General features: G+C 49.4%; 2 protein-coding genes across 3 annotated transcripts in view; one reads left to right on the top strand and one right to left on the bottom strand.

Annotated features, from left to right (window-relative positions):
* AANAT (aralkylamine N-acetyltransferase) overlaps positions 1-25844 on the bottom strand; it is a 282598-nt gene that overhangs the window by 6813 nt on the left and 249941 nt on the right. The window lies entirely within an intron of this gene.
* Positions 8278-25844, top strand: part of UBE2O (ubiquitin conjugating enzyme E2 O) — a 102661-nt gene continuing 85094 nt past the window's right edge. For both annotated transcript variants that reach the window (XR_011338745.1, XM_069872307.1), the window contains exon 1: positions 8278-8661. Coding sequence is in view for 1 of the 2 variants with exons in the window: in XM_069872307.1 (XP_069728408.1) it covers positions 8311-8661 (351 nt within the window). In the remaining variant the exon portion in view is untranslated. The remainder of the gene's footprint in view (positions 8662-25844) is intronic.

The following is a 25844-nucleotide window of genomic DNA, read 5'->3' as shown; positions in this document are numbered from 1 at the left end:
AAAGGAAAGGAGTGGGAAGGTCAGCAAAATTAACAATTAAAAAATGTTGACATCATCATTATCATCACAAACCAGATGCAGCCCTAAAGACACCTGGAGCAGGAGGCAGAGCTGGCTTTGCTCCACCAGAGAGGGCCAGGGGAGGTCAGACCTGCTTTAGTTTCCAGTCAGGGGCAAAAGGATCTGGAGCTATCCCCTTATCTCCCCCTTTTAAGTTTCCTCACAAAATCAAAACAGAAATATAACCCAACAGATTTCTGCTTTTCAGAAAAGCCATTTCAGAGCAGGTCTCAGCCATTAAAACTGCGCCCAGCAGAGCAGAGGCTTGTCCGTGGCTGGAATAGTCAAGCAGGTCTGTCAGTGGTTTTAGCTGGGTCTGTCTCTCCCTGCTCCTACACAGCTGCAGAGGGTCACAAACTCCATTAAATGAGAGTCATAGCTGTGTGCTGAGATTTACATATTTAGCAGCTCTCTCAGCATCTTCAAAGAGGCCCAAGCTGTGACTCCAGGCAGGCTGGTCCCTCTGTCGGGGTGCCCACTCAGGAAGGCAGCAATTATCTCTGGGTAGGATTTGCAGTGAGGGGCGACGCGTGGGAGGCAGATGAATCACAACTCGTCCTCCCCTCTGCCGCTACTTAGGAATGAAGTGATGTAGACGAAGCCCAGGGGCTCCTCGGCTGTGCCGTGCTCTGCCTCACTCCCTGCCGCTGTGCCAGGTTATCCCAAGGCTCTGTGGGTTTAAGGGGATGCAGGGGGCATCACAGTCCTCCCCTGTGTGGTGCTAGGGAGGTTTCTCTCCCAAACTCACGTAATTACTCATGTAATTAGCAAGCTGGAAGCTCTGCTTACGTCCCTGCTTTGCGCTTTCCTCTGGCTTAGCAAAGGGGACCTGTGTACCTAAAGAGGGTGACGTTTTTGTCCTGGCAGCGCCGTAACAGAGGAGGCAGCAGGGCTCTGCAGTTGGGCATCGCTGCGAGGTCAGCTGCAGGCTCTTATTTTATTCTCCTTTTTCTCCTGCCTTTTCATCAGCTGCTGCAGACTGGTGGCGTGTGTGCACTCATTGCCGCTGTAACTTCACGGCAGGATGCAGCTCTTTAGACATACTCGATATTCTCAGCGCTTGCCAGGTTACCTGCTGCTGGTTACCTGATGCTTTTATCCCTCAGCGCTCCCCTCTCGTTCTGCCAACATCAGTTCAAAATCACCAGCAGGTCCTGTGAAGCCAGTGTGCAGGACATCCAGTGCAGCCTGTGAGCTGGTGCTCTTCTGAAAGAGCAACACAGGGCTCCTATGGATGGTGGGCAAACTCCAGTGTTAGGCTCTAAATTGACCCTAGAGAGGCTAATTCTGCTCCGTACTCTGAAATGTAAATATATATACATAAAACATGCAAATATACAACTATGCAGCTTTCCCCTGGCATATTCCTTCTGGCTCACTGGTGCAGCTGATGCCCTTCTATGAGGGTGCAGGGCTGATTACAAAGTCATGGAGTGATAGGACTAGGAGGAATGACTATAAATTGGAGAGGGGCAGGCTTAGACTAGACATAAGGAGGGATTTCTTCACAATGAGGTGAGGCACTGGCCCAGGTTGCCCAGGGAAGTTGTGGCTGCCCCATCCCTGGAGGTGTTCAAGGCCAGGCTGGATGGGGCTTGGGCAGCCTGATCCCGTGGGAGGTGTCCCTGCCCATGGCAGGGGGTTGGAACTAGATGATATTTAAGGTCCCTTCCAACCCAAACCATTCTATGATTCCCTCCTCAGACAGTCACAGGGAGCTGAGAAGGGATGAGTGGATGCTATTTCACAGCTTATTTGGGATCCCAGTGATGGGCAGGGGGAAGCAGGCTTTGCACTCTGGCTTTGACCTGTGGTAGACAAACACATGCCTTTGCCGGGCTGGTCTATCTTGTTACTCCTCTACGTGGGCTGTTGAGCAAAGTGCATAAGCAGAGAAGGAGAGTTTCACCCACATTTGCTTGACTGTAGCAACCTCGGTCAAAGGCAGCGACAGGGGACCGGGACCATGTGGGATGTCTTTTATCCTCTCCCTAGAGCGCAGACACGGATGGTGATTAGCCTCATTTCCTTCTCTCTGCTGGGCTGTGGGAGTTTATAACTAGGTCACAGCCACTCAGGACGCGATCCCCAGTGACGAAGGAGGACGGGGTTCAGCAGGGGCTGCAGGGGCTCCTCTGGGCAGGTGGGAGGCTCTGGCAGAGGCAGATGCCCACCCTCCAGTCCCAGTTCCAGGTGGTGTAGATCCAATTCTGACTTTGGGATGTGACTTTGTTGCTGGGGCATCCTGTTTCCTACAGGAGCTCTCCTGCCCTTGGTGCAGCCCCAGCCGGCTGCTGGTGGGAATGGGGTGACTCCATGGAGACGGCTGGGGACCAGATGCCACCTATGGGAGAGCCAAATCCTGCAGAGAAAACCTGGGCCTGGAGCAGCCCCATCTGGGGGTTTGCAAGGCTTTGGTCTCACCAAAGAGGATGAGAGAACATGAAGAAGGATTAAACTTGCATGAAGTTATGCATGCATACAAGGTGACACTGCAAGATGCCAATGGCATCTTGGCTTGGATCAGAAATGGCATGACCAGCAGGTCCAGGGAGGTTCTTCTCAGCACTGGTGAGACCGCTCCTCGAATCCTGTGTTCAGGTCTGGGCCCCTCACCACAAGAAGGATGTTGAGGCTCTGGAGCGAGTCCAGAGAAGAGCAACAAGCTGGTGAGGGGGCTGGAGAACAGGCCTTATGAGGAACGGCTGAGAGAGCTGGGGGTGTTTAGCCTGGAGAGGAGGAGGCTGAGAGGAGACCTCATTGCCCTCTACAACCACCTGAAAGGAGGTTGTGGAGAGGAGAGAGCTGGGCTCTTCTCCCAAGTGACAGGGGACAGGACAAGAGGGAATGGCCTCAAGCTCCACCACGGGAGATTCAGGCTGGACATTAGGAAGAAAATTATCACAGAAAGGGTGGTTGGGCACTGGAACAGGCTGCCCAGGGAGGGGGTTGAGTCACCTTCCCTGGAGGTGTTTAAGGGACGGGTGGAGGAGGTGCTGAGGGAGACGGTTTAATGTTTGATAGGAACGGTTGGACTTGATGACCCAGTGGGTCTTTTCCAACCTGGTGATTCTGTGATTCTGTGATTCACTCTGAGGCCACTTTTGGAGAGAGTCAGAGATATTTGATCAGGACAGGGTAAGAAAGGAGGGAAGAGTCAGGTAATTCTGCTCAGGATGGGGCACCAGGCGCTGCTAGGGGTTCCTCTCGTGGGGGAGAGGCTTTCTCCGCCCACCCAGCCTCAGCAGATTTGCTGGGCTCACTGAATGGGATGGAAGATTGCCACATGCTTCATCACTCGCAAACATTTCTGTTCCCTGATGAGATGAGGACACAGCAATGTTTGCTCATAAATAGCGATAAACTTAGTATCTGGAGCCGTTTCCCAGGATTTGAGCAGCAAACTCTGCTCCAAGCCACTTCTTCTGAAGGCACCAGCTCTTCCAAGCAGCTGGGGGAGGTGGGACAGGAACACGTGTGCTTCTGAGAAGCAGCAAGAGAAGAAAATACCGGTAGGATTGGCCAAGGAGGAGCTGCACAGCCGAGCAGAGGGGTGCTGAGAGCTCTCCTGTCTCTGAGCCTGGGGCTCCACCGGCTCCTGCCTGCTGGGGCTGCCGAGCAAAGCCTGTGCTGCTCGGGACCCCCAAACCGGTGCCGGCCTCGCCCCCCACCGGGCCAGGAGCCGCCGGGACGGACCCTGCGAGGCAGCGGGAGGCGACAGACCGCGAGGTGGCACCAGAGCCCCGCCGGGAACGGGACCCGCTGCATCCCGGCACCCTGCGGCATCCCGGTACCCTGCAGGGATCTGAACAGGCTGGGCCGCTGGGCTGAGACCAATGGCATGAGGTTTAACAAGGCCAAATGCCGGGTCCTGCACTTGGGGCACAACAACCCTGTGCAGCTACAGACTAGGAGAAGTCTGGCTGGAAAGCTGCCTGGAGGAGAGGGACCTGGGGGTGTTGGTTGACAGCGACTGAACATGAGCCAGCAGTGGCCCAGGTGGCCAAGAAGGCCAATGGCATCTTGGCCTGTATAGGAAACGGTGTGACCAGCAGGTCCAGGGAGGTTCTTCTCCCTCTGGACTCAGCACTGGTGAGACCGCTCCTCGAATCCTGTGTTCAGTTCTGGGCCCCTCACCACAAGAAGGATGTTGAGGCTCCGGAGTGAGTCCAGAGAAGAGCAACGAAGCTGGTGAGGGGGCTGGAGAACAGGCCTTATGAGGAGCGGCTGAGACAGCTGGGGGTGTTTAGCCTGGAGAAGAGGAGGCTGAGGGGAGACCTCATTGCTCTCTCCAACTACCTGAGAGGAGGTTGTGGAGAGGAGGGAGCTGGGCTCTTCTCCCAAGTGACAGGGGACAGGACGAGAGGGAGTGGCCTCAAGCTCCACCAGGGGAGGTTTAGGCTGGACATTAGGAAAAAAAATTTCATGGAGAGGGTCATTTGGCACTGGCAGAGGCTGCCCAGGGAGGGGGTTGAGTCACCTTCCCTGGAGGTGTTTAAGGGACGGGTGGATGAGGTGCTGAGGGACATGGTTTAGTGATTGATGGGAATGGTTGGACTTAATGATCCAATGGGTCTTTTCCAACCTGGTGATTCTGTGATTCTATCCCAGGATCCTGTGGCAGCCTGGTACCCTTCGAGCATCTCAGCACCCTGTGGGCAACTTGGCACGCTGTGGGCATCAAAGCACCCTGTGCACCTCCCGGTGTACTGTGGTCATCCAGTACTCTGTGGGCATCCCAGCACCCTGCTGCATCCCGGCACTCTGCAGGCACCCCAGTACCCTGTGGGCATCCCAGTACCCTTGCAGGCATCCCAGCTCACTGCTATATCTCAGCACCCTGCAAGCATCCTGGCAGCCTCCTGGCATCTCCAGCATCCTCTGAGCATCCTGGTACCCTAAGGAAATCCTTGGTACCCTGCAGGCACCCAGGCACCCCCAGCTCCCTGCAAGCCTTCCAGTACCCTGTGGGCATCCCCAGTACTCTGTGAGTATCTGAGCACCCTGCAGACATCCATTGCACTCTCCAGGCATCATGGTAACCTGTGGGCACCCGGGCATCCTACAGGCATCTCAGTACCCTGCGGACATCATGGCACATTCTGGACTTTTTTGGAGACCTCTGGGCATCCCAGCACCCTCTAGGTAGTCTTGGCAACCCTCCAGGCATTCCAGTACCCAGCAAGCATCCTGGAAGCCTGGAGCATCTGAGCACCTTCAAGTCATCCTGGCATCCTCTGAACATCTCAGCAGCCTGTGAGCACCTCCAGCATCTCATGGGCATCTCCAGCACCCTGGGACCCTGCATGTAACTCCAGTGGGCATCCAAGTGCCTTGGGGTCATCCCAGCACCCAGCAGGAATCCAGGTAGACTTGGAGCATCCTGGTACCCAGAAGGCATCTCAGCACATGCCCCTCAACCCCTGGAAAACCTGTCATAAGCTGCCCTGTGAGACGTGCTCCCAGTTCCAGCCAGGTCCGAGGCAGGAAGGATGGGGTTTGCTTTCCATCTGCTATGAGGTGGTGAGGCTGCTTGCTTGCAGGAAGGATGCGCTTCTGCAGAGCTAAAGGCCACTGCTTCCCAAAACAGCCAACCAACAGGAATTATCCCTAAATAGCACAGAGGACACTGCTTGATGTATGTTACTTTGCAGAAGTTCTAGGTGTTCAGACCTCCTGCTGGATCAGCCTCATTTGCCAAAAGAATCGTGCATGCAAAAAGCTTCTTGGTTTTTGCCTTAGTATTTTGCAGGGCGGTCTGACTTGCTGAGGTCTCTCACTGGAGACCTAAACAGGCTCGTTGAACAGAAGATGTTCCTTTCAACACTCAGGGACTGCAAAGTGCCCCAAGCACGTCAGGGTTGTGATGATCCAGGGCCTGGGCTGTTTTGTCCTGAAAAAGTGATGACTGCCAGTTCCCAGGAAGCTCATCAAAGCCCCAGCTGGGATCACAGTGCAAAAACACACCCGGCTCAACTCCTGTTAACAAGCAAACTGCCCGAACTTCTCCCCATTAAAATCCCCCTGCTGTGAGCCTGCTGGTTGTATGATGTGATTGTTTGCATGGATATTTGTGGCTACCTGAAACCCCACTGCTGCTCTGCAGTGTGTAATTGCTCTGAAGAAGGATGGTTTCCACCTACACACACACTTATGTCCATTACCCGTATCTATATTTTATTAGCGGCTGTGGCAAAGTACATTACGGAGATGATGAGAAGCATCACCACGCTGGATAAAGCTTTGAAACCTTGAGAAGAATGTGGCGCCGGTTTGAATGGAGCCAAAGGGCACCTCCTTCCCCTTCCAAAGCCTGATTCTGTTCCCACAAAGGCACAATTCTCCCGGACCACAGAGGGAGAGGAGCTGGTACCTTGTCCCCAGCTCCAGGTGGGCTGGCTGTACGCCCTAGGGAGAAAAGCTGCGTTCCCCGCTCCAGCACAGCAATGGGGAGGGTGAAACCCTCATGCTGGTAGCACTCACGTGCTCATCAAGTGCTGAGCACTGCCTTTTTATTCTCTGCCTCGTCCCCTTTACAGAGGTCGTGGCTTGCGGACAGAGATCGCTGCTCCCAGAAGCCCAGCCCTGTAAACAGCTGTATAACCACCAAGCACTGAATGGATATTTAATCTGCCTTTAAGCAAGGATATCCTGCTATTTTCCCACCCAACGGTCCCTTTTAGCTCCATTCTGTTCCTTATCCCAAGGGTTAATGCGGAGAAATGCCCCAGCAGGAAACCACATCAACTCCACACCCTTCTGATTGGAATGATCCTGTAACAAGTGATTAAATGCTGGCGTGGAGGTTGAGCTGACCCACAGCCCAGGGTATTTGGAGGCAGGATGGGAATAGTTTGTACTTTGCCATCACTTAGAGGATCCTGCTGCCCCCACCTCGTGATGGCCAAGGAGCTGGGCAGAGCAGAAACGCTCGCTGGCTTCCAGCACATCCCTCAGCCACCCGCCCCAGCCTCTTCCCAGGGTTTTAGGGCCATTTGCAAGGTTGGAAAATCCCAGCAGGCCTGATGAGAGTGTCCCTGCTCCCCCATGGGGCAGTGAATCTCAGAGCTAAGCGTGGGCAGACCTTGATCCCGGTTACTTTTCCTAAAAGGAGAAACCTTGAAAGACGCGCTGATAGCCAGTTTGTTGATCCAACAGAGCGGCCTTGTGCTCGTGGGAGGGACAGGGCAAGGGGGAAAACTCTGCTCTGCTTCTCCTGGGATCTTTCCTGCAACAAAACAAGTCAGGCTGAGGATTTCAGGCATTTTGCAGATATTCCAGCCAGTGCCGGGTGGGTGAGGAGGTGCAGAGAGCAGAGAGGTGGGATAACTTTGGGTGATGCAGTGACTCGGGACCCAGGGGTGATGGAGATCAGCCCCCTCCAGTGCACGGGGGATCTGGGGTGATGGAGATCAGCCCCCCAGTGACTGGGGACCCGGGGTGATGGAGATCAGCCCCCCAGTGACTGGGGACCCGGGGTGATGGAGATCAGGGCCTCTCAACGCCAGAGACCAGGGATGTTCCATTGCAGCCCCCGGTAACCAAGGGCAACCAGACCCCGCCCCCGCGCGCTGTGCCTCGCGCCCAGAGGGCTGTCCCCCGGGCACCCACGCGGTGGGCGTGGCTACGCGAGGCCCCGCCCCCTCGCAACCCCGCGGTCTCCAATCATCGGTGGGCGTGGCGCGGGTCTGCAAGGCCCCGGCCCGGCCCGCCATTCCCACTCGAGTGGGGGGCGCGGCTTCACGGTGGGCGGGGCTCCTCCCCCAGCGCAGCCCCGCGTTGTTATCCCGCGGTGGGCGCGGCTTCTAGAGGCCCCGCCCCAATCCCCACAACCTCGTGGTGGGCGTGGCTCTGCCGGGCCCCAACCCGAGCACCTGTCCCGGCGGTGGGCGTGGCTCGGCGAGGCCCCGCCCCGGCTCAGCGCCACCATCCCCTCCCCACGGTGGGCGTGGCTCCGCCAGACCCCGTCCCAATAACCACCCAAGCGGTGGGCGGGGTTTCGTGAGGCCGTAGTGGGCGTGGCTACAACAGGCCCCGCCCCTCAACTGCAGCCCCTATCGATGGGCGTGGCTCAGTCAGGTCCCGCCCCCCAGCAGACGCTATATATGTGGGCGTGGTCACGACAGGCCCCGCCCCCTCCACTGCCGCCCATTGGTGGGCGTGGCTAATCCAGGCCCCGCCGCCCCCCCGCCGTTACTTGCGCGCACCGCCCCCCCCGCCCCCCCGCGCGCTCTCCCCGCTCGCGGCGCCATGGCGGACGATCGCGCTGAGGCGGCCGCGGCCCCCGCCGCCCCCCCGGCCCCCGCGCTGCCCCCGCCGGGCGGCTCGCAGCGCCTGCTGTTCTCGCACGACCTGGTGTCGGGCCGCTACCGCGGCTCGGTGCGGTTCGGCCTGGTGCGCCTCATCCACGGCGAGGACTCCTCCTCGGAAGAGGAGGAGGGCGGCGGGGGCGGCCGCGGCGCCGCCAGCTCCGGGGGCTCCGAGTCGGGCGGCGCCGGGGCCGGCGGGGGGGACGAGGGCCGCGCCAGCCCGCTGCGGAGGGGCTACGTGCGCGTGCAGTGGTACCCGGAGGGCATCAAGCAGCACGTCAAGGAGACCAAGGTAACGGCGGGGCCCGGGGGCCCTGGGCCGGCGCGGGGCCTGCGGGGCTGCCGGCCGAGCACTGCCCCTCCTCCCGGGGCGGTGGGCTCCCTCCGGCGGGGGCTGCCCTCCCCAGAGGCCGAAATCCCTCCCCTCCGTCTCCCCCCCTCGCCCCCTCCCCCTCCGTCTCCCCCCCTCGCCCCTCTCCCCCTCTGTCTCCCCTGGAAGCCCAGCACAAATGCCATTCCTGCTTTTGGCTGGTGGCAAATCCTAATTTAGCTGCGATTTAGTGGCCCCAAGGAAAAGCGAGGCTGTGAAGGGGATTTGCGTGAGCTTCCAGCCCCCTCTGATTGCTGGGGATGTGGACCAGTGTCTCTGCCTTTACTGGACAGTGTCATCATCGCCTGTGCTAGGGGAGTTAACAGCTGAACAGGGAAACCTCAGCTAGATAAAGATTTCAGCGGTGGTTTGGATCTGCCCTTGTTTACAGGAGTGCGTCCCCCCTGCTGATGAGGCATACGTCAGCCTGTGACCTCCCGATTGTATCTGAAGAGCCACAAGGTGCAGGTCTGCCTTGGAATATTCCCACTTCCCAAAGTTCATCTGGCGTGGGGTTTCGCACAGACTGACTGGCAGCGTGGAGACAAAAGCGAGCGAGGGGGCACTGTGATCTAGCACAAAGGGGCCTGCGAGGAATGGGCGTTGCACCGAACAAAACAGGCGGCCTGCGCTGTCCTTGCAGTTTGAGTGCCCCTCTGGGGTGCCAGGCAAAAGCAGGAGGGGTCTGGTGCGCCGTCTGCTTTGCTGTTTCAGAAATGGCATTGGATGCCAACCGAGAGAGAGGAGACTGAGAGGAATAGAAAGGTGTGTTGCAGGCATCGGTGGGATTGCAAGCGCTGCTGAATGAGCTAAATTTAGGTGGTAGTGTCATTAGACACGTGACTGGTTGGAGATAAGGAATATGAAAACAGGTATTCAGAAAAGATACTGCCATGAGGGGTATTCCTACCTTAATAAAAGCTACCTTTCTCTAAAGAACCACAATTCAGTCACTGCAGCCTTCCAGTAAAATCTTCCTGTGCTGTTGCAGCAAAAATATGTCCCAAGTTGAGCGTGGCTTTCAGCATCTAAACAAAGCTGCCTCCATTTGAATGAGTAAACAGGGGCTTAGGAGTTGTTATTGGGTTCCCAAATCTAGAGGTGTTAGCTCTGAACTTCAGTCACTTGGTAACTGTACCTTTTGCAACGTTAGAAAAAGCCAGACTGGGGAGGATCAGAAATCAAGGACAGTTATGTAAATAAAGGGTCTGTCTGTCTTTCCTTTTCGTGTTCCTTCTCCTCTGATGTAGCCGTCTTTACTACTCGGGTAATAGACCCTGGGGAGAAGCTTCCTAAGTGCTTGTGGAATTTAAGTGTACTTATCACATCGATTTTTCCATTTGAAAAGCTGCCCACTAACAAAATTGAGAGGCATCGTGTACAATCTGTGCCGCAGCCCCAAGTTGCTAAAAACAAATCTGATGCCATTGGAAACACGTTGTGGGACTTAACATTTCGTTGTTAGAATCAGTTTTTTCAGATGTCCGCTGACCCAGCTGGTTTTGCCTTACACCGATGTGTGAGAACCAGCCAGGTAAGCCTGATGTGCTTATCATTGTCTAGGCCAGGAGGAGGACAAACCATCAGCACCACAGGGTGGTCCTGGGCCTAAAGTTTGTTGGCTTTTAGGTGCTGTTGCCTGCTCTTATCTGCAGATACATCTTTTGGTGGTGACTGACTAGCATCTTTGACTGTGAGGTCCTTGTTTGGCATCCTTAAAAATGTTAACCTTAAAAATGTTAACCTGTCCTGGCTCCAGCCAAACAAACCATGGATTCAAGACGGTGCTTGTTTTGGTTTTGTTTTCCCTGGGCTCTTACTTCTGAAAAGCACGGGGTAAAGGTGCTCCTGGCACCAGGGCTTTCACTTCTTGTGCCATTCATGTGCCTGGTTTGTACGTTGGATCCTGCCTTCGTGTAGAAGGCTGGGTACCTGTCTGTCACTGGGTACCTGTACCTGTCTGTGAAGCACTTTTAGGAGCTATGAACCCCAGTGCAGGCATTGGGTACGGTGAGTGTTGGAACCGGGGAAAGGGAGAACTTAAGTTGTTGCAGGTTTTGAGGATGGTGAAAGTGCCTTCAGCTCCTAGTGCAAAAGTCAAAAGCAGTTTTCTGTCCCCAGTTGTAATCCTAGAGCTTTCCTGTCTCTTCTTTAAACTACAGGTGGTTAAATATTTGTTTCCAATGAGCAAATAGGTAGACCGATCACTTTTACTGTTGCTTCTAGAAGTCTGATGCTTGCTGTTGCTCTTTCCTGTTGGAAATGGTAGACAGGCTGCTGCTTAAACCCAAGCACATGGTTACTAGTATTAATAAGTAATAGAAACTTTCTCTTGAAATAGAGCTAGCATTTGGTACAAAGCCCACTGGCTCCTCCAGTCAAATTACTGGCTTATCCAAGTGCATTCCCGCCTTTGATTCCCTTGTTGGTAGTCACTGGCTGCATCGTGACGATGATGTGAAGAAGAGCCAGGACTTCTTACCTCTGGCTCTGTGTGCTCCTTCTGCGACTGCTTTCCCCATTCAAAACTCCGGGAAATCATTCCAGCTGAATGTTGTCAAGCCCGAGCAGTTCCAGAAGCAGTAAACTTCCCTTTTCAAATACATTTGCCATCCATGTCTTGCCTGACCCGTGAAATCTGCAGAGCAGTTCCTCTTCTATGGCTAAAGCCATAGTCTTAGTGGCACTGTTTGGATGCGAGGTGTAATTTGCAGCTCAGGTTGTGAAAGTGCTGCAAGCTGGTGTGAGCACTTGATGCTTTTGCTAACACATTAGCAGGAGTACTTGAGACTCAGCTGAATTTTAATGCCAGGATTTCTCACCTGCAGGTTAGCATCCCTGCTCCATGCTTGAGCTCCCTTGGGGAACTTTACAGAAATACTCAAATGTGTTAGATAATAGCAAGGCTCACAGGGTACTTTAAAATGTTCTTCCCTTCCTCCTCTTGCCTCTCACCTGGCAGCCCTAGAGTGCTCTGGCACCTTTAATTTTCCCAAAGCCTGTGCCAGGCAGATATGCCTTCTCTGTAGCTGGGAGAAATGGGAAGTGCAGGTGTTGTATTTCAGTGCCTTATCTAAAGGCCTTCAGCTGAGTTCCCAGCCTCCTGCTCCCTATCCGCCTCAGGGAGTGAATGCTCGTGCTCTGTCTTGGTGTGACACTGTGGTATGCGGCACCGTGCTGATTGATTTACAAAAAAGGGATCCTGTAGGGCCAAGGATTGCCAAAGAGTCAAAGTGCATTTTTTTTTTTTAAGTTTTTAGCAGCCTTTTGTTTTGTAAGGTCCAAAATACAACTCGGTTTTGTTAGCTCTTTACTGCATTCAACTTTGCTTTGGAAACAGATTGAAACTACCAGGGCTCCTCAGACATTGAATTATAGAACGGATTGTGTTAGAAGGTACCTCAAAGCCCACCCAATACCACCCCCCTGCCATGGGCAGGGACACTTCCCACTGGATCAGATCACTCAAAGCTCAATCCCACCTGGCCTTGAACACCCCCAGGGATGGAGCAGCCACAACTTCCCTGGGCAACCTGGGCCAGTGTCTCACCACCTTCATAGTGAAAAACATAATCCAATGGCTGAGTAGCATGTTAGGTGGAAATTATCTGATGTTATCTCCGCAAGTTGCTCTATGAATTCAGCTCTGCTTTGTCTAATACAGCCTTTCTGTTCCTTCCCACCCTTCACTGCTATAATGTCTTGCCCTCAGATATTGAGTTGGGAATACAAGGTTGCAGGAGAAGTCTCTGAAGATGTTATATTCTAATCCTTTCAAGATTTTAATGGATATTTGGTTTCATGTCTGAATTCTGCCATGTAGTGACTGCTGCAACCTAAATTTTTAAGTTGCAAACTTTCTGTGCTTATCCTATAGGGGAAAGAAATGTTTCCTTTTACTGAAGGTCTATCTGTTTTCCCTCTTTGTTGCTTTGAAGCCACTCTCAGCCCTCTTCTGGGATCCCAGCCCAGCGTGCACTCTTCAACTGTAAACCCTAGCTGGTGACTCTCTGGAACCAATTTGTGTTTGAGGGATGAATACAGAGAGCCTTAAAATCTCACATCTTCAAACCTAGCAAGGCATTCTCCATCTGGAAATGTGGTGATGCAATATAGGTGTGTTCAGGAGGTGCAGAGGGATAGTTCTGCCTTGCATGGGCAGGATCTTTTTCAGGAGCCGTGAGGAAATGCTGGTCACAGCTCAAACTCTAGTTTTGTTGCAGCACACAAATTCAGTGCCCATAAACCATTAATATTTGGGGTTTATCACACGAGGAAGCTGTATCTCACCCTCCTCTTGCTTCTGGTATTTCAGTTAGTTCCCCCAGTGGGGTGGTTCTTTGAAACCAGCTGGTGTTCCTAGCTGTTAGAGACAGGAGAAGAGAAAAGGCTTGATTTTTTTGCATTTCTGTGTAAAGTAGAACCTCTTTAAAGGGTGACCTTTCTGTCCTGTGGGTATCCATTGTGAGGTTACGTGTACTCTTGAGCCAGGTCCTCATTTTTACTTTGATTTGTTTGGCTCTTGCCTTACAGACTTGGATCATCATTGATATTTTACTGCAAAAGTTGAATCCTGCACAGCTGGTGGTATGAAAATCCCAGAAGTTCTGAACAGTGTGCACTATTACTGTATGGAGGATTGTTTTGTGTACAGCGTGCAGCGTGAATTGGTAATTCAGGAGCCGCAAATGACCGCCTGGGCTAAGCAATTAATTATAGCTATTCCAAATCTAGACAAGAGTGCTATTTTTAAAATCGGGTGAGACCTCTCCCCATGCAAGCAGCTTTGTGACACGCTCTCTTGCAAGGTGTGTTCGCTCACAGTGTGCTGGTATAGCTGCAAAGAAAAGTGAAATTAGCAGTGCTCTTAGGACTGATAAACAAGCTAACATGCACTAAAAGCTTTGGGAGCAATCAATCGAAGCTTTGAAATACTTGTATGAGTGAGGTGTTTTGCTGCAGCTTTCTCATGTATGTTCCTCCTTTGCTGATGAGGTGCAATGGGAATGGTTGGACTCAATGATCCAGTGGGTCTCTTCCAGCCTGGTTGTTCTATGATTCTATGATTCAATTCCAGTGCAGACTTCTGGGTCTTTGGGTGATTTTATAAAGCTACTTTTTTGGCTAAAGATTTTTCATTGAAGTTAAATGGCAGAAGCTTTGACAGATGCTTTTTGGTGCAGGGTCTCACTTGCTTTATGGCAGCTTGTCCTCAGCTCCCCTCTTTGAAGGGAATACACTATCTTTAATATTCAGCATCTGCGTTGGTGCTGGGAAATAATTGGCATTTGTGAAGCTAAAAGCCTCCTCTTGTTTGACTGTTTAATTACTTGGGGGATTTCAGAGGCTCAGAAGGTGATGACACCCTCCTTCCTATATGCTACTTAGGAAAAACCTGCCTCATTGTTTCCACTCTACTGTTACCTCCCGCAAAGTGCTGGGTTTTGCCCAAATGTGTTATTATAAGCACAGGAGCTGATACTTGCAACTGAAATCTTTGCGCTTACTTTTGAGGTTGTCAGTCATGAGTGGAACTGAGAGATGCAAGGTGATGGCTTGGGTTTCTATCTTTGTTTTATGTTGTGCTCTGGAGCACTCAGTTCAAGGTCTGCCTTGCGTAGCTGGTGTGTCCTACTCCTGAGACCTTTACACCTGTGGAAAAGTAGGAGAATGCTAATTCCATCTTCTGGAACAAAAAAAAAAAAAGAAACCCGCAGGGAGACTCTGTGGTAATGTTTGGGCTTTTTACCATTTGCTGTTGGCTGTTAGGGAGATGTGTGCATGGTTGTGTCTGAAACTAAAATATCCTGCTAACAGTTTGCAAAGTTACCAAACTTCATCAAAAGTCATTTTCTCTTAAAGGCAAGGTCCTGGGACTGGGTTGGGATTTTCCTTTGACAGATATTGGTAAAAGTGTTTTTGATTTCTGAACATTGCATGTTTCTGTGAAGGGAGCCGGAGACTACATGGTGTGGTAGCGCAATAATGACTGTAAAGGGTGATTGGAAATGTCAAAGACTATGAAAAACCTGTGGGTTTGGCAGTAGAGGTTACTGATAACTGTGAGAGCTGCTGCAGGGCTTTCAGATGTGCCTGAGTTTCAAGCTGACACATGTCCTTTCAGTTTTATTGCTCTTTTCAGCCTGTGCTGAATGAATTGCATGGAGGATCCTCTGCCTGCAGTGGAATGCCAGAGAACACGCAGCCTGGCTTTGTGCGGTTAGGTGTGTTGTGGGCTCACCTGTGTTTCTTGACAGAAAACATCTCTTAACTGTGCATTTCAGGATTATTCTTAACCTACCTCATGCACTTCGCTGGACATCTGGCAAAAAGAAAGGCATGGAGTCAGGTCTGCTGCGCTCTCTGCCCCAGCCTGTGGGGAGAGCTTGGAGCGGGCAGTGGAGGTGGCTCAAGTGGAAGCTGGGAATGTTTACTGGGCCAGAACTTTGAGAGCATGGTATGGATGGAAACAAACATACTCATCGATGGTGGATGCTGGCTTGATAACTGTATGATGGGTATGTACTTGTGCAGGAGTGATTACATTTGTATTCTGCCTTTAATTGTGTAATGTTTAAAGCAGTGTAATGGCAAGAGATCCAATAGATTCAGTAAGAACCTGTAGCTGGAATTTCTCCTCTTGCAGAATACAATTGTCAGTCAAGGACAAAATGATGAGTTAAAAGTGGTCAGGAATCTGTACCTCTCTGCACTAACTAGACTGAGCTTTTTGGGTTGTTTCTTAAAGAAATGGCATCACCTTTATGCTTTGTTCATCCTTTTCTGTTGGTCGGCTGCGTGTTGTACCAGAGAAGTGCCGTGACTCTGGAGGGGTTGTTGTGCTGTTAAGTTCAGCTTATTAAGACTAAAACTAAAAAACATGGATGCATGTATACTGTGAGCTTATAGCATCATGTATCTATTAACTTGCTGATTTTAACAACTGAATGGTTGAATTGAATTTAACAATTTAAATTTTAACAAATGAATGGTTAGCGGTGTGTGGAAGGTGGTGTCTAGAGCAATATCTGGATGAAATACTGTAGTTTGAGTGGGACTGGAGATCCTTGCTCTGTTAACTTCTGGTGTATGGTAGGGTTGCTTGGGTTTATAAAGGGCAGCAGGTGGAAGCCAAGATATGAAACAAGCTTTGTGCAGATATCTTGAAAGTAGGACATGTCTTAAATAACCTGCCCAGTTTTCCAAGGGGTTTGAACAACCCGCTCCCTGCTATGGGGATGGGTTGGGTGCTCTGGGTAGGTAGTTTGGCTTCCTTGCGGTTGCAAAGCTGAATTTGTCCCCTGTTTTTGACACTGTCTTTAAAACCATGACCCCTGTTTCTTTCCTCAACAGCTGGTGCTGTAACTTCATGAAATGAACAGGCAGCTTGAAGGCTTCTTGTAGAAGGGAGACCAAGGACTTGCAGGAAAGCAGGCTAGGAGAGGACAGGATCTCTGTATCTTATTGTAGCTTCCAGGACAGGAAAAAATTTAATTCATGGAAATAAATTTGAAACAAGGTAACCCTGCTCAGCTTGCATTTGCAGTGATATCACTTCACAGGTTCTGGTTACAGTCTCTTGGGTTAAAGAGAAACTCAACAGCTGTGCCTTTGGTCCATTAAGCAGCAGTCATTTTGTTCCACAAAATTGCAACTGTGGTACCATGTGGTTCTGTATTCAGCATACATCAAACACACCGCTGTCTGTAAAGCTATTAGCTTTTCTGCTTGTGAGGAAGGGTTTTGGTGACTGACAAGTGAAGAGGGCTATTTAGTAACCAGCTGAAAAGATGAGGAGCTTAAGGCTTTTGACTATGTTTCTTAGCCCAAAGTGCAGAGTACCTGGTGCCTCATTCCTGTTGAAATGACTGGTACAGTTTTCGGTTGTCAGTGGATGGTGAGCTTTCTGCTTAGTGAAATGTGCTAATACTGGGAGAGCTGGAATTAGTTCCATCACAACTGATTTATTTTTTTATCTACTTCTGAAAGGATGTAACTTTTTTAAGAATAAAAGAATTTTGCATATGAATAATTTTTGTTGTAAAAAGCGGTGCTGCTTCTCCACTGATAAGGATACTTAGCAAGTAAGTAGCACTTTTCATCTTCAAAGCATTTTCAGGACTCTGATGTGACAGTGCCTCTCTGGCTGTGTTGGAAGGGTGACAAATGTCCCCTCAGGTGGCTCTGGGTAGGACAGCTGGCACCAGCACTGCCAGGCCTTGGTGATGCTGTTGGTGGCTGCTCAGTGCCTTCTCTGATCTTTTTCAGTCAGAGCTGGAGAGCATGAGCTGTCTGGATTTGGGGAGAACTTTTGAGGTTCCTCGATGCAGTTATTTCCACAGACTTCTGTCTGTGCAAATTATTCTCACCCTGAACCATAACACATTGGTTATTTGGCTTGTGTGAAATGGGATCCTTGGAAACTACTGAGGGGCTCAGGCTTGATGTGATTTCACTTAGGTGAGTAACTACACTGAGTAACTTAGTATTTTTTTTTTTTAAGTTAACTTAGGTCTAAATCTAGTGAGCTGTGGGTTTTGCATAGCTGGGTTAGGAAGGAACATCATCCCTGAAGTGCAGCCCAGGTGTAGGTGTTTACCTTAGTTCCTAGTGGAGTTTCTAGAACTAAGTGTATTTTTTTTTTCAGGCCTCCTGTTCAAGAAACACTATTAAATACCTGGCCCTAGGTCTTGGTCCTCAGGGAAATTGTTGGTAGCAGCTGCACTGAAGTTGGAGCTTGAGTAGCACTCCAGTCGCCAAGGAGCCTTTGTATTTTCATTCAGCCAGCTTTACTCCACATGGCTCTGAAACAGCCAACTCTGCTGTACCTGTTGCTGGAGAGAGGGATTGGAGGGCTTGGCCCCTGCAGCGTGGGGCTCTGCCAGTCGCATGTGGCTGGTGCTGCTGCTGCCCTCTGCCCTCACACCTTTGATTTTTGGCATTTGAGGTGAGTGTGCATGGAGCACCGCTTAATATTTTTGTTCAGAGTTGATCAGACTTCTGCAGGGCCCTCTTTATCATTTGGCTTTGCCCTTCTGTCTGCTTTTGAAGACAAAAGTTGGGTTTTTTTCCCTTGGAAGGTGAGTTATGCATCTAAGCCAAGTGAATAGTTCTCGTGACTATCGCAAGAGATACCCATACACATGTTCAGTGTCCAAGTTCCTTGAAACAGCATTAGACAAAATAGCCACATTTTCTAAATTTAGAGTTGCTATGCAGTTGTGTAACAGGCTGGAAATGGTACATAATGAACTGCTGCTTCGTATTTATTGTTTTGTCCTTAACACGAGCAACTTCAATCAGAAGACTTTTCTCTGTCCTTGTGCCACAGGTTGTAAAAGTTGCTCTGGTTTTCTGTGCTGCAGTACAATCTTATTTTGGTGAATTGTCTGTGGGCTTCAGTTCAAAGCAGAAGGTGGGAGTGGGGGAGAGGGAGGAATCTCTGTCCTTGCTGGAGCATTTTCTGGTTTTGTTTTTTTTCCAGTCTGCAGATGTGGATGATTCATTTGCTTGCTGTAGGACATGGGCTGGCCAACGTTTCGGGTGTATTCCGAAGAGCCTGGGAAGACTTTCCTAAGGAGGTGTAGTAGTATATAATGTTTCCTCCTTGGGGTGTATTTAATGCTTCCTAGACTGCACATCTCTGTGTTCCTGAAATCGAAGAAAGAGAGCACCTTGCAGAACTACACAGCAGGGAAGGTGATGCTGCACAGGAAATATCAGAATTCCTGGCTGCTTAGATTAGGAAGGATCTTCAGGATTTTTTTTAATATATCAGTTGATATTTCTGTCATCCTAATGTGCCAACTGTCAATGTTTTGAGATCTCGCTTTACATATAGAAATTAGACAAGATTTGGAGTGTTACTGGCTCAGTAACTGCCTTTTCACCCAGAACATCTGACCTGCGTAGCTGAGTCGGCTCATTTACCCTTTTGACTCTCAGGCTGGAACCTTCTTCTGTTTAGTTTTGTGTGATGGGGTTGTGCTGGTACATGACTGAGAAATGTCTCATTCGGTTCACAAAGGAATCTGCCCAGTAATGATAAAGCAAGGTGCTAAGTGCAGGATGACTTTACTATAATAAAATGTGTGCCAGGCAGGAACTCCCTGTGATTACTCCTGAGCTACCCAGGCTGGCACTAGCTAGGGCATCCTGAGGCAGTGTCCTGCTCTCACTGCAGCAGCTGCTGCCTCCTGTATCCATTGGGGAATTTCTCTTGTGAGGAGTTAACTGTTTGCTTTGATTTCTTGAATTAGGCAGCTGTCCCAGTCTTGATGAGAAAACTTCCCATTACTAGCATAAATGTGCAAGCGTTTGCACTCATCTCTTCTTGTGAAAAAGAAACCTGGCTCCTAAAGAGCTTCTTGTCTTTATAAATGAGCTATTATATGGTGAAGCACAATCTCCTTCTTCCTTTTCACCCTTTGACCGTACATCACTAGCGTCCTTGCCGGATCGGCTCTTGTCCTGTTCATCTCACAGCCCTTGTTCGCTCCAGCTGACGCTGTGTTTTCTTGACCAGAATTGGCTCTGGCTGCCCTCATCAGCCTCAAGTACCTTGTTGAATCGTATTAATCTTTCTTTCCTGAGGCTGCTTTTCTTTGAGCCTGAGTGTTAAATGAAAACTTAACCTCCCCTTATCAAGCAGTCTTTGTATTTTGTGGGACAATTGTGTGATCAGCTCTAGTATTTCTTGGTTTGTGTGGCTCTTGAAGAGTAATTATTTATAGGAAATAAATGTTGCAAATACGCAAATTGATGTGGTCACTGTAATGCATGTGTAAAATCTTTAACTGGAAGAGTCTCTGTTTTTTTTCAGTGTTGACACTTGGTGCTTTGGAAGGAATCCATGCTAAGTCCCTGGCTTCCTCTTAATCGTGCTGCCTGTATTTTTTGCTCTGTTTTCAGTAATATAGCTTAGTATCAGATTGCCCTCCACAGATACTGGTTACCATTTGGAATCTATCTGCTCTTGCACAGTGGTTAAGATAGTTGAGTTGAATTATGCTAGCATAGTGAATGTGGCCTGAGTGTGCGGTGCTCTAATTCATAGAATCGTAGAATCACCAGGTTGGAAGAGACCCACCGGATCATTGAGTCCAACCATTCCTACCAAACACTAAACCATGTCCCTCAGCACCTCCTCCACCCGTCCCTTAAACCCCTCCAGGGAAGGTGACTCAACCCCCTCCCTGGGCAGCCTGTTCCAGTGCCCAATGACCCTTTCTGTGAAATATTTTTTCCTAATGTCCAGCCTGAACCTCCCCTGGTGGAGCTTGAGGCCATTCCCTCTCGTCCTGTCCCCTGTCACTTGGGAGAAGAGGCCAGCTCCCTCCTCTCCACAACCTCCTCTCAGGTAGTTGGAGACGGCAATGAGGTCTCCCCTCAGCTGCAAACACAGAATGTGTATTCATGCCTCATGTTTCCTCTCTCAGCGATGCTTTGACTTACTTTGTTTCTGCATGACACAGTCGCTTTCTATTCAGATTACAGCAGTCTTCCTGATTAGTACAACCATGCAAGCAAGGCAGTTTTGTAGAGAAAATGCTCTTAAATGAGAACTCCCATAGCTGGCATACTTGCTGCGAAGACAGTACTTGCTGCAAAACTTTGCTTTTTTTATTTTATTTTTTTTTAAGTAGTGTTTGTGGAGATGGCTGGGAAGCTGGTGGTGAGCCCTGCACGTTGGATTTACAAACTGCATTTGACCTCCTTGGCCATAGTCAATTGAGTGGGCTGGTCTCATCACTTGCCTCACCTCTGCTGGTAACTGCTGTGTGTGCTTTCCTGCCCACGGTGACTGACATGAACCTTAACTTTCTCTTGTGATAATTTAATTAATCTCTTCTAATCTGGCATTGATAAGTGTTTGCTGTCAGGAGAGCTGTGTTGAGAAATGGATTGAGAAGATCAGCTTGTAAAAGCAGCACAGATCCATGCTTCTGTACCTGCTTCTCTACATGTGTTGTGCTTTTACGCTGCTAAGGGTGAGTGTATGGAGAGGGCAACAGACTTGAGATGAAAGAGCTTTTAATTTCCGGAACTGTGATCTTTACTGTTTGGTACCATTTGGACAAGCAGGCCATTTTGTAGAAGCATCCGTAAGCAATCTTAAATCTACTGTGCAGCTCCTAGCTGCATCTCCTTGGTGCTGGAAGAATTGTGTTGATGTGCTGATGGCAGGGAACTGAACACCCCAGGAGCTGGAGAGTCTACTTGTTCTGGAAAGCAGCGTACAAAATCATTGTGAAACACCATTTGTTCTTGTTAGTGCTGCTAACTTAGCTCAGCCGCAGTTCAGGCTGCCTGCCTCTGATCTGCAGTGCTGGCAATGGTTGAGTGAAAGCTTAAAACAAAAGACCAAGGATTAGCATTGTTGTCCAACCTGTATGTACTACCAAGCATGAGAGAACAGACACCAAACTGAGGTTCTTAGGTTGCTGTCTGGGCTCTCAGCTCTGCTGGTTCCTGCTGTGCTGTAAAAGGACCGGGTGTCTTAACTGCTACTGTAGACAAAAGTTTATGGTAGCAGGTCTTTAATTTTTATACCATTTTGCTGCTTTAGAGGCCCTTAAGTGTTCATACCCTTCAATAAGATTTAGTTTTCTTCCCACACCAGGCTCTCTGGTGCCTCAGAGACCCTTTCTCCCCACCCTTTTGTCCTCACATTCCTCCTCTTTGCTCTTCTCATTTTTCTCTGGGAGTTAAGTTATTCAGAGCACGTTCATTGCACTTGAGAGAGAGGTCCTTGCCCTGCTCTGGACAGTGGCAAACCTGTCTGATGCTTGGCCTCCCTGGCTGGCAGGGCATCTCTTTGCCATCTCCTTTTCCCAGTTTCACTACAAAAATCCTTGGATGTTCTGAAAATGCTTAATTGGGTAAGCGTGACCTGCTAGCCTGGGAGCGTTGCATCTAAACTGAGGAGTGATGTTGAGCTTGGGTTTTAGGTTTTCCTACTAATGAGTGATGCTGGTATGTGAGCTAAAAGGGCAGCTCTTCCACCAAAATGCTTTAGAGTATTTGAAATGAAGCCATTAGGATTTATCTGTCTTCTGAAGAAGAGAAAAACAAAGGATGTTTACATTCCCATGTGAAAGTGAGGCTCTGGTAGGAACATTGAGAGGTTTGTATGTGCATTGCTAGAGCTGTGACTTCCAGCTCAGCCTCATCCAAATGTTCATCACCTTTGAGTTTATTGTGTGCTTTCCAGGACAAGAAGGCACCTGTCATGTTCAGCTGCGCTGTGATTTAGCAAAGTGGCAAATCTCCATTAGAGGCCAGGAAGAGGAAGTGCTTTTAATCATAAATGACAACATGCGATCTGTGATTTGCACCCAGACCTCAAGTGATGGGTGAAATTACCCTTCCTGACACCCACCTTGTTATAAATAGCTATTTTAAATGGGAGCAGGTGCTATTGAAGTGTCGCTGGGGTGGAATCCGAGTAATGTGTTGAATGCGTGTCTCTGAGCAGAGAGAGGCATTGTCTTGCTCTGTTGGATGTATTGATGCGCATCTCTGCCAAGAGATGTGGTAATGGTGAGATCGCTATTTACCAGAGCTTCTTTGAAGTGTTTTGAAACTAATATTTTCTTGAATCATTGCAGTGCTCCATTCACAAATGCTGCTGTGATGGTTGTTAATATGTCACACTGATAGATATATATTGTTTTAATCCCACCCTGCTTCCCTGCCATAAGTGATTTTTCTCAGGAAACACTACACTTTCTCAATTCCCTACTTCTGTGCACATCACAAGGGGTTTTGTTTTTCCATTATTATGAAAAGAAGTGTTGTCTGAGTGCCCAGACTGTTGGTAGCATCTAGCAATATGCTTTTTGGTGCAGTGTTCAAGTATCTTTTCATAATTGTCCTTTGAAAGAGTAAACTATGGTGACTTCCCCACTGAAATATTTGTCCATCTGCTGTCCGTGCAGCATTGCTGTGGCACTGGACTAATGCTGCTGAGGTTTGCTGCAAGAGGAAAATTGCTGTTTGTCTCCATCCATTCAACCCTGAAGTGGTACTTTGTGGAGCGGTCTGACTGGTGCATGTGGGAGAAGAAACATAGGACTCAATTGCAGCTTTGACTTGCCTTTCTCACCATCAGTTTCCGATTAACTCCACACGCTATCGCTTACTCTTGCATTAAGCAGCAGCTTCTTTTTGAACTTCATTGGCATCTTTTTTAAAGCTGTCTACCAAAACCATCTTTGCTAGATGGATATGGGACTTTTGAATTACAGGCTTTGACTTTTAATCCAACTTCTGATCCTTGGGCTGTTGCTGTTCCAAAGGTGCTTTTAGCGCTGGGGTGCTCAGGCCTCAGCTTTGATGGAGACATTGACTGGAGAAGGCCTTTTTGCAACTGCCATTGTTGCTTTAAGCGAGCTGGTAAAGTATTGGTAAAAATGTCAAACACCCAAAGCCTGTGGAAGTTATCTCTGCGTTGCTGTGCTTGTGGCTGTCAGGGAAGCTTAGTGCTGATGCCTACAGGTGATGTGGTTGTGGTGACAATATAATCCTGCTGAGGTTCTGCAGTGTGGCTGTGGCAGATGCTGATGGGCAGGCATGTACCACACCACTGTAGAAATGATTTTTGGTAATAGCTCATTTTGTGCTACCGTGTCAGCCTGGCGTGATGACCAGACTGGAAGCTAGGAAGAACTCAATGTGGGGCTGAAATATGTATGCTTTGCCCACAAAAGACTCGAGTGTGGTGAGAATATAGTCAGAGGCTCTGTCCTGAGGGGTGTGCAGAAATCGGGGTGGGAAGAGTTGGCATTTCCTTTAAATAGTTTTGCACAGAAAAGCGGTGTTTACCTCTTCTCTTGGGTTGAAAATGCAGATTTCTGATAGAACTGTATGGTTGTCTGCTATTCGATTAATAATTTACTAATTATTGCAGTACTTCAGTACGACTCATCAGTGCAGCCTTTGCAGGTGGGGGATAGTTTCAGAGGTGGCTTGTGTTTCTGCCAGGACTCTGCTACAGACTGTATTACTGCTGATCAGGTATGCAAGAGGGGAAACCTTCTTTGTTATCTTTCAGCTTAAGTATAAATGTGGCCTGAAGTTTCTCTGAAAATCTGAGGTTAAACTTTGTTTTTAAAACAGGTGAATGTTCCGCTATGGGCTCTTCATGTTTTGAGGTAATAGTGAAGAGTAAGCTCATGCTGCTCTAAGGTCTGAATGTTGATGAAAGTAAAGAGATGAGATCAGTTTTCAGTGTGCTTAGTATGTTCTGTGGCTGCTGATGTCGTTCAGTGGGCTCCGTAAACCCTCCTATATGGGTTTTCAGTGAGATTGGTTATTGTTGTAGAGAGCAGAAGCTCTGTGGACAGACAGCCCCCCGTGGGCTCAGGCATTCGAACATCTGCTCGTTCTTCCTTCTTCATTTGCTTGGACTTCAGACCTGAAGTATTTAGGTAATGGCTTTGTGCTCCCAAGTTAGGCTTCTCTGGCCAAGATTTGAGACAAAACACTTAAAAATGATAAGGGAAGTGACAGTTCTACAAAGGGCCACACAAAGAGAGGGAGGAAGATGAGCAGATGTGACCTCTTCATCCTTTACCTCCTTCCCAAGACTGTCATGCTCTGGAGTACGGTGTGAGAGTGCCTGCTTGCACGCAGCTCAGCTTTGATCTTCGTCTCGGTTTTTGATAGGAATGGTTGGACTCGATGATCCAGTGGGTCCTTTCCAACCTAGTGATTCTATGATTTCTCCAAGCCTGGCATGTGGGATGGGAAAGTTTGAAAGAAGATGCGCTGCTGTATAGCACCAGGAACTCAAGAGGTGCTGGAGCTGCAACAAGTAGTGGAGTGTGGTAGGAACAGTGCATCCAGCGGCCGTGAGGGGTCGGGGTCTGTCCTGCTGTAGGGAGCCTGGGTCTGGGAGCGGTCCAGCTGCCAAACCTGCCCTGACAGCAGGTGTAGTGCAGGTGAGGGCCTTTCCACTGGCAGCCAGCAGCCTGCGTCTCAGAGGAGGAGCTGCACTGGTGAAGGGAAGGCGTTTTATATTGTAACAAAGGAGAAGGTGAGCTAGTTTCCTTCCAGTTGGAGGGAACTTTAGGCCTGATCTCTCCTCTGTTTGTTCTGTTTGAGATGATGCAAACAAAAGGGAAAATCGCGGGTTTTTTTTTTATCTGTGGCTTTCTTACCGCGTCCCTGGTGATCTCATATCTGTTTAAATCACAGTTTTCTGTGATTTTCTATTTCTGTGCAACATAATCCTTATCATTTTGTGAACCGCTTATTGTATGCACATTCTCTCTGCACCTCCTGCTCTTAACTGCTTAGTGTACCAAAGTGGGAGTGATTTTTACCGCTGTCAGTATTGTTGAGGTTTGCAGCGCTGGGCGCATCCTTTTCTGCACCAACAAAGCTAACAGCCTTGGGAGGTGCCAGGGATCTTTGTTGCTGATGGTGATGAAGAGGGCAGAGAAATGATGTTGGTTAGATGTAAAAACTGCTGGGGTTTTTAAATCTCTAAAATTGATTTGGGATTGAAAAATCGTAAATCTGAAAGGCTTCCTGATGGGGAGAGTGCATTGATCAAATTGGTGTATTCCAAAGGCTGTGGCAGTGAGGTGTGTTGTTCTGTCAGTGCTTTTTCTAGCCCTTCTCAGTTCCTGCCCCAGCCCTGACCCCCTTGCACAGAGCCGCTGTCCCTGGAACCTGATGCCCCAGGAGTGGGGGAAGCCCTGAGTGATGGGTCTGGGCCCCTGGATACACTGCCCCAGAGCACCTTTGCACAAATTCCTTCTCTTTTGAGCCTTCTGTCATTCCTTTCTGGTTTGTTTTTTTTGAAGGGGGCTGGGTTTAGGGGACGCATGTTTTAGAGTATTGGGTTTTGCTGGCCCTGCATTAGAAGGGGGAGGCTGTGTCTTGGAAGCATTTGGAAGTAATTGGAGTCAACGTGAAAGAAGCTTTTAGGAAACAAGGGTAAGGTGTAAACCTTAAATGCAAGTTGCTGCTCCTGTTTTTTATTTGAATGCAGCTGGCCAGTCTGTTTGTCTGTACGTTCTTTACTAAAGGCTCATAGGCTCACTTCCTATTGAGACAAGAGCTGAGGTTGCTGACCACACCTCCAAGGCTTCTCC

Source organism: Phaenicophaeus curvirostris, chromosome 19 (genome assembly GCF_032191515.1).
Source record: "Phaenicophaeus curvirostris isolate KB17595 chromosome 19, BPBGC_Pcur_1.0, whole genome shotgun sequence".
Taxonomy (NCBI): Eukaryota; Metazoa; Chordata; class Aves; order Cuculiformes; family Cuculidae; genus Phaenicophaeus; species Phaenicophaeus curvirostris.
The sequence above is the reverse complement of the archived record's forward strand: the minus strand, read 5'-3'. Positions and strand labels throughout refer to the sequence as shown.